The following is an 8,139-nucleotide window of genomic DNA, read 5'->3' as shown; positions in this document are numbered from 1 at the left end:
CTGCTACTCAGGAGGCTGAAGCAGGAGGATCACAAACTTAAAGTCTGCCTGGACGACAGAGTGAGCTGAAGGACTGCCTTGTCATTTAGTAAGACCTTACCTCAAAATTAAAGAAAAGAAAAGAAAACAGTGAATGTAGCCTAAAATATAGGCTCAGTTCTCAATACCAAAATTAATAACAACAACAACAATAATGATGATGATAATAATGATAATAATAATAATCTTTGTATACAGCTATAAAAGAGACACACTGCCTTGAATTTCTGGTCTCAGGAGGCAGAGATAAGCCTGGTCTATATATTGAATTCCAAGCCATCCAGGGCTGTACAGTGAAAATAAATAAATAATGGAAGAGATATGCCGCCCAATAGCACCAGACTGAGGGAGCAACTGTGAGCTGCAGCTCACCCCGAACCCCACTTACCAAGCCATAGGTCTGTGATCTGCTTTGTAATTTAGGTGGCACGAAGGCCGACCCTGGAACTCTCCTAAAAGTACCTTCCCAAGGCCACATTAAGTGCAGATATGATCCATTAACACAGAGGAAACTCAGCATCAGCCTACACACAGAAGATGGAAAATTATGTTTGCTCTTTCTGAATTCCAGATTCACAATGGTTTGGTTTTATTATTGTTGTTGTTGTTGTTGTTGTTGTTGTTGTTATTATTATTATTATTACTACTATTTTGAGACAAGGTTTCTCTGCGTAGCCCCTGGCTGTCCTGAACTCACTGTGCAATTGAGGCTGGCCTGGAACATCTGCCTCTGCTGGGATTAAAGGCATGCCACTACCACCCAACTTTTTGTTTTATTTTGTTTGTTTGTTTTAAAACTAAAACTTTGTAGCAAAATTGGCTTCAAACTCACACGAGTCCTCCCGCCGCAGCCTCTCACTTGCTGGGATTACAAGCACCAGACACAATTCCCCCTCACACTGATACCTTCATGTTTTCTTTTGTAAGACTTATTTTTAGTCATCTGCGTGTGTGCATGGGTGCTGGGTCCTACGGAGGCCAGAAGAACTATAAGTGTCAGTCCCCTGAGGTGGGTGCAGGGAACCAAACTGCAGCCCTCTGCATGGGCAGCAAACACAAGTATTTCATGACCTGACCCTGTCTTCAGCACCCACCGCTGTTGTTTTGTTTAAATCAGATTTCTTTGTTTTCTTTGTGGATTCTTTTTTAGGACAATGTCTTGCTATGTAGCCTAGCTAGCCTGGGAATCAGCATGTAGTCCCGGCCGACCTTGAATTTGCACCAAACTCCATTTAGCCTTTAGGTGTACTAGAATGACCTACCATCCCTGGCTTGGATAAGAGTTCCCACCACCACCACCACCATCCAAGCATTCCTGTCCAAATAGAGTCCAAGCAAACCCCAAAGGTTACCAAGATGCACGTGACCCTCATTATTTTCTTCCTGTTTATGTCCCCCCTCGTCCCTCTCATACAAAAACTGTGGAGAAACCAGAATCTTCAGAAAAAATCACATTTTATTGATCACCTTTACATAGAATTATAAAAATAGATATAAATAAAAAAGGCAGAACATAATTATTAAATATTAAGTATATAAGAGTGGCCCTTACCCCACCCAGTGAGGATTGGATGAACTAGGCTAATTAGTTAAAAAAAAAAAAAAAATGGTAACTGGCCAGGAAGTGGACATCTATATAAAAAGTGAAACAGACATTAGTGCTGGTCACGGGTCATGCCCGGGAATGATACATTCAAGTGGAGCATCACACGGAAGACCAAATGGCCCCGCATCACAGTCTGGAGGGAGGGAAATACCTAGACTTGCAGTTAGATACAGGAATACACCAGCTTTGCTCAGATTTATACTCACAACCTGTGCACAGTGAGCAAACACACACACACACACACACACACACACACACACACATGCACACGCACACACACACGCACACGCACACAATATTTCCTGATCCACTCATGGGATGCAAGAACTGTTCCCTCAAGCCATTAGTGTCTCTACTCCTCACACTACTGTGCTCATATTGGACAAGCACCCTCAGAATACCTCAGCTGTTACACTTCCTAATTGGGAAATCATTTATTTCCCAACAGCAGACCTCATGAATGACCCATTAGGGGGAACCAACTCTCCTCCTACACTTGGGTTTTTAAACTGCAGATGGCTTTAGTCCATAAAAAGACAACTCCCCATCTATTCATCCTGAGTCAGGATAGACTTCCAGGATGGTCAGGACGGTCTGGATGGCCAGCACCCAGGCCCGTATCTGAGGGTAATACTATTGGGGTTCACCCTGGTGGACAGCACAAGCAAAGAATCAGTGCAGAGCCTGTTTTCCTCAGCTCTTCCCTCCGTATGATGGAGATGACCCTGCTGCAGAGAGGACGGTCAGCATGGGGATGAGTGGCGACCCATCCGTTTCTTCCCTCAGCTGCCTGGGGACCATCAGAAGGTTAGGCCATTCTCTTCCCCAATGTGGGACTGAATCCAGTTCAGGAAGTATGAGACCCTCGTGTAGACACCAGGCTTGTATTTCTCTGCACATCCACTGCCCCAGCTCACAATCCCGCTCAGAGTTGGGCGGCCATCAATGTTACAGATAAGAGGTCCTCCTGAATCTCCCTGGGAAGCCAAAGATAAAGAGGTGAGCTCTGGGAGAAGTGACGTGACGTTTGAGAGAACAGGGAGAGAGGTTCCTAGAGTCAGAGACATTCACAAATCCACGTTATCAAGAGTAAAAAGTTACTTAGCTTTTGTCTCCCACTGTTTACCCCTTCCCCGGACCCTGCCGGTTCCTTGCCTTGGAACACAACATGCTCAGTCTAGGGGTTGGTTTTTTCCTTCCATCTCTCTATTGACCAATTCATATTGTATTCAAGGCTTCCCCTCCCTTTCCTACCTGATCTTTTGTCACTCACAATGAGCCTGAACAATGAACCATAGAATTATGTTGATTTCACTCGTCTTAGCCGAAGGCCCAGAAGTGATGTGAATAGTATCTGTGTTTTCTTGATGGTGTTTGTTGGTTTGTGTTTCTGAGACTGGGATGGAAATTGTTTTGTAGCTTTGTAAATGGGAACAGGATCTTCATGTTGGGTAAGCACTCTGCCAACTAAGCCATGTCCCCCAGACTCTTAGTTATCCTTATAATCTCCAGTCCCTGAGTTGAGACTTGAACTCAGGACTTTGAGCATAGCAAGGAAGCACTATACCACTGAGCTAGGCACCCTCCCTTTGTCGTGGTCATCTTGTTGTTTATGGTTTTCGTTTCCCTTGTTTTCTTTGAGAAAGGATCTTGTGTGGCATAGGCCTTGAGTTCTCACTATGTAGTTTGGGCTGGCCTTGCACTCATGATCCTCCTGTCTCAGCTTCCAAAGTACTAGAAGTGCTAAGGTTACTGGTGTGCTCTACCATACCTGGGTTATTGTTTTAGTGGTCTCGGTCCCTTTTAGTCTAAAGTGCACAGCACACGGGCTCATGTTTGAACCTATAAGAACTGGCACACGCTCCCAAAGCCCTAAGTCCTTGATTCTTAGGCTGTTGGCTGGAAAGAGACTCCCCAGGGCTGTCAGATCAAATCCAAGAGCTCTGGGGTGTTTGGGGGTAACGAAGAGGGGTTCCTGGGAGTCTTACCGAGCAGGAATCTGTTTTCCACTCTGGGTCAGCAGCACACAGCATTTTATAATTAATTTCAGAGCCATAGTAGTGGGGCTGCTTGCACTGTTCGTGAGAAATAATCTTTACAACGGACATTTTCAGGTCCTTCGGATAGAAATAGTCAGCTAGGCGGAAGAAACAGAGGTTTGCATTAAGTGGTGTCTACAAATGAGACTCCCGCAAGGGGGAAGATAAAAACCAGACCCCGGCCATGGAAGGCCCTTGTTTATTCTCCGAACTAAGCTTTTAACTCTACCCACAATGTTCACACCCTGTTTGACTTGGTTGCCCATCACCCCCTACTCTATCCCTCCACAGTGCTCCCAGTCTCCGCTGTCTTCCTTTGATAGTCAGCTGTGTTTGCTCTGGACCACAACACTCCCACAGACCCCTCAGTCGGCTTCCGCTGTCGCTTACTGGCACTCTCTTGTCCGAAGCCAGTGATCTCGCAGTCTGAACCAAACGGAGCATCACCAAACCTCGGGGGCAGGCAGATGGTCTGTATGGTCCTGGATGGCTGTGCGCATTGGCCCGTGCTGGTACGTATCTTCAGCAAGGCTGGGGAAGGGAAGGGTCAAAGGTCAGGTAGTCATCCCCTCTCCCCTGGAAAATGCCAGGTACTGATCTATTCTCATGACACGGGAGTCGCCTTGCTGATAACTGAGCTCACCTATGTCATTATGGAAGGCCAGAGTTTCGTCGCTGAAGTCTTCGTGCAAGATGAGCTGCTCCACCTCAAACTTCATCTCTCCGGGGTTATAGGAGTTCCGCTTCGACTGACCCAGGTAGACAACGTACTCTTCCTTCTTTGGCTGATTCCTGTGAGAGACGAGACTCATCAGCCTGGTCTCACAAGGTCCCGTCACTCTCTCCGCCCCACCCCAGAGGCCTCGGAGACCTAAGACCGCAAGCTGCACGGACAGAAGCGCAGCAGGAGAATGGCAGTGCAGTCTTCCACAGGGAAGGAGAAAGGGACGTTCTTGGGGTGGGCTGGGAGGGCCAGAGAGAAGAGACAAAGGGATGAACGTACACGAAGCAGTGTGTGGCGCTGGCCACCCAGCAAGGGCTGATGAGGCTCCCACCACATTTAAAGGAGGGAGGGCTTCCTCCCTTGTTCTTCAGGTAGATGGCCGCAAACCAGGGCTGGTTCTCAACGACAGTGAATTCTCCCCCAACGATCTTGAAGCGGGGCCTGAGAGCCTTCTGGCCACACTGGAACCCTTGTTGGTCTACAGTAGAAGAAGGCTTTTTGCCTAGAGAGGAGAGAGGTACATGTTTGGGGGGAGACAGCAAAAGATGAAGATCTCCGAGGCAAACCTCACCTCTCATCCTTCCTGTGGTGACAACGCGAGCTTGTCTCTTTGTGTGTGTGTCCACACCGTTGTCACAAGCAGCCGGTGATACTCACTGAGAGAGCAGTCCTGCACCATGCATTCTTGGACAAACTGCTTTAGGCCAATTTGCACATAGCACCAGGGTCGCCTCTGGTTGTCGGGGTTCCTGGTAACACGGGGGATTGGGAAGGTCATTCCAACCCAGACTGTCTTCCCTGCATCCTCCCTTCCAGCAAAGGCTCAACCAGAGGTCTGGATTCTTGGGCCAGCATTCCCGTCTCAGTGTACCAGGTGCTGCTGACCTAGGTCTCTAAGAGGCCACGGCAGAGGGAGGGACGTTGTTTTTAACTTGTATAAGTGTTTCCCTGTATTTATGCCAGTGCATGCCTGCCCAGTGAGGCCAGAAAAGGGCACTGGGTCCTCTAGAACTGGTGTTAAAGACCGTCATGAGCTGCCCTGTGGATGCTGGGAATGGAACCTAGGTGCTCTGGAAAAGCAAGCTGTGCTCTTAACTGCTGAGCCAACTCCCTGTCGCCCCTGGGAAGGATTCCTGGCACTCAGTCATCACCTACCTGCAGTAATTGTGTTTCCCCAGGCCTAGGCTGAGAGCATCGGATCTGTGAGCATTGTAGGTTTGCTGAAGGACAGCGGGTGAATTCCAGGCCAGGCAGGGCCGGCCTTTGGTGTCAGTGTTGGCCTTTCCTCGGTAAGATTGACCATTTCCATGATAGCAGGTTTTCGATGTATCTAGAAATAATTTGAGGAGTACAGAGTATTAGAAAAAGGGGGAGGTTTGGACAGGCATTTCAGAGGTGACATAGTTTTGGACCTGTCAGGTGACATTAGGAAGATCCACCCTTTCTTCACACTTGTATGGCCACTGCTTCATGAGACTTTGCGTGTGAGTGTGTGTGTGAGTGTGTGTGTGTGTGTGTGTGTCCCAACTTCTGCTGCCTGTTTTTATTTATTTATTTATTTGCTTATTTTATGTGTATAAGTGTTTTTCCTGCATGTATATCTGTGCACCTTGTATATGACTGGGACTGGAAGAGGCCAGAAGAGGGCATCGGATCCCCTGGGACTGAGGGTGCAAATGGCTGTAACCCACCACCGTGGGTGCTAAAAATCAAACTATATAGAAGAGCAGCCAGTGTTTTTAACAACTGAGCTTCAGTGTCCCCCTAAGTGCTGTGCTCACAGACCTACACCACCAGCCCCAGCTTCTCCCTGCTTCTGCACCCCACCCATCTCTCCCTGTTCCAAGATCTCCGGTCCTCCACCCCTCCCCTCCCCACCCCAGCTTCCAAACCCCCATACCTATCTCACAGTGCTCCCCTTTGAATTTCTTTGGGCAGCTGCATCTTCGAATGCTGGAGAAGTACTTGTAGGACACACATACTCCTCCGTTCTGACAGCCACAGTTTGCTAGCAAATGCAAAGAAAGGGTAAACAAGGATCAAGGGGGAAGCCAGCCTCTGAGCAGGGATGGGGGGCAGCCTCTGAGCAGGGACAGGTCTCTAAGGTTTCTCCAGGATGTCTGTGCAGCCAGCTATTGTGCAAGGAAGCAGATACTCACATTCATCAGAAGCTCCAAGTTCACTGCCACCCTGAAAGAGAAGGTAGGGGTCATCAGAGGTGACATGCTCTAGGGAGTGTGGGTTCAGGATAAACAGGTCCTGACCCCCACGCCCCATTCTCCCACCCCTGTCTGTCTCTCCCCATTCTGTTTATTACTAGCCAGTCCTACAAATGAAGGCCATGGGTTTCCAGTACCCAGACATGGATTGACTCAAGCAAACCTCACACAAACCAAGTGCCTTGGGCTAAGGCACTCCCCGTGGCCACCTCCTCCCTTGCCAGATAGTGCAAACCTCTTGGGGTGCCCAAGCCCTCCGCTGACACATTTCCCATTTCCTGTGAAAGCCTAAACCTGTCTTGATGCCTAAGCTCCCCGTGCATCCCCTCTTTTGTCCCGATGCTGCTTAAGGGGTCCTGCGAGCTCCTTCCTAAGCTGCCAAAGCAGCAAGACCACTCACTTCAGAGTGCGCCACCAAGGCGCAGAGGAACAGGCTCGCAAGCCAGACTCTCATGGTACTGACGCTGGGCTCTCTCTAGACAGCAGTTCTGCAAAGGAAGGAGAAGTCAGGGCAAGAAGAGCAGCTTGAAGGTGGCAGAGTTACTACAGGTCAAGGGAAGGCACTCCAGATCCCCTGCGGGGCAAGCCAACAGTGACCAAGCTCCCCAGGTCAGGCAGTCTCTCGCGTCTGGGGCTCTGAACCTGCACAACAGCACCGACCCTCTCTGTAGAGGGGAGCAAAGGACTGGCTGGAGTAGTGAGTGACCTTGCCCACAGTTCAGCCAGCCGAGGTAGGGGGAAGGGAAGGCATGCAGGGACCCTGGCTGCCTCATCCCGCCAGCCTTACTTCAGACTAACAGCACTCACCAGTGACTGCAGCGGAAGGGCGCCGGCAGACACGCAAAGACTGGATTGATGACAGACGGTGCTCTGAGGCTCCACTCACTGCTCGGCGCTGCTCGCCCTTTAATAGGGCCCTCCCGGGCCCCGGCCCCGCCCAGGTTTGGTGGAGGGCGGCGCTCTCTCCCTTCTTTTCCTTTTCCTACATCCCACCGCAACTGGACAGCGCTTGCTTCCCGACTTTGACGAAGTCATGGGATTTCCAGCTGACCAAACTAACGCAGTCTAGACCGAGGGACCCAGCAGCTTGTGCATTCTTCCATTCTTTCATTCACCTAGTGTGGCCCCAAAGTAGCGTGGTGACGGCGCTCCAGACATGGGCTTGCTGACCTCAAGCCTCTTCCTTAGTGGTTTAATCAGTTCTTCTCCAACCTGTCCATCTTTGACCCCCTACTTGCCTACGACATTGATTCAGATGTCTTTAGAGGTGTATAATTCACAGTTCCTAACCCCCTCACAAAGGTTCCCACATGTCAAATGCTGAGTCCCCAAATATTACTAACACAACCAGTGAATCAGAAGACAAAAGTGAAGTTTGTAGTCAGGGAGTGTTAACGGTGTCATCAGAGGGTGAGACGCAAAGGTCAGATTTTATTCAGACTTGTTGCTTGGTTTAAGGCTAGTCTTTGAAAGATGGTTTTAGAAATTATGGCATGGGGGGTTGGGGATTTA

At 49.3% G+C, this 8,139-nt stretch overlaps 1 protein-coding gene across 1 annotated transcript; it reads right to left on the bottom strand.

Moving 5' to 3' along the window:
• Nucleotides 1-2,228: 2,228 nt before the first annotated feature.
• Nucleotides 2,229-7,109, bottom strand: Plau (plasminogen activator, urokinase). Its single transcript, XM_032917670.1, has 10 exons — nucleotides 7,028-7,109; nucleotides 6,568-6,598; nucleotides 6,309-6,416; nucleotides 5,564-5,738; nucleotides 5,066-5,157; nucleotides 4,688-4,910; nucleotides 4,328-4,476; nucleotides 4,075-4,215; nucleotides 3,634-3,782; nucleotides 2,229-2,622 (listed from the first exon to the last, which is right to left on the bottom strand). The coding sequence occupies exons 1-10, from the start codon at nucleotides 7,079-7,081 to the stop codon at nucleotides 2,446-2,448; spliced, it is 1,299 nt and encodes a 432-aa protein (XP_032773561.1). The 5' UTR covers nucleotides 7,082-7,109; the 3' UTR covers nucleotides 2,229-2,445.
• Nucleotides 7,110-8,139: the final 1,030 nt, after the last annotated feature.

Source organism: Rattus rattus, chromosome 12 (genome assembly GCF_011064425.1).
Source record: "Rattus rattus isolate New Zealand chromosome 12, Rrattus_CSIRO_v1, whole genome shotgun sequence".
NCBI lineage: Eukaryota > Metazoa > Chordata > Mammalia > Rodentia > Muridae > Rattus > Rattus rattus.
The sequence above is the reverse complement of the archived record's forward strand: the minus strand, read 5'-3'. Positions and strand labels throughout refer to the sequence as shown.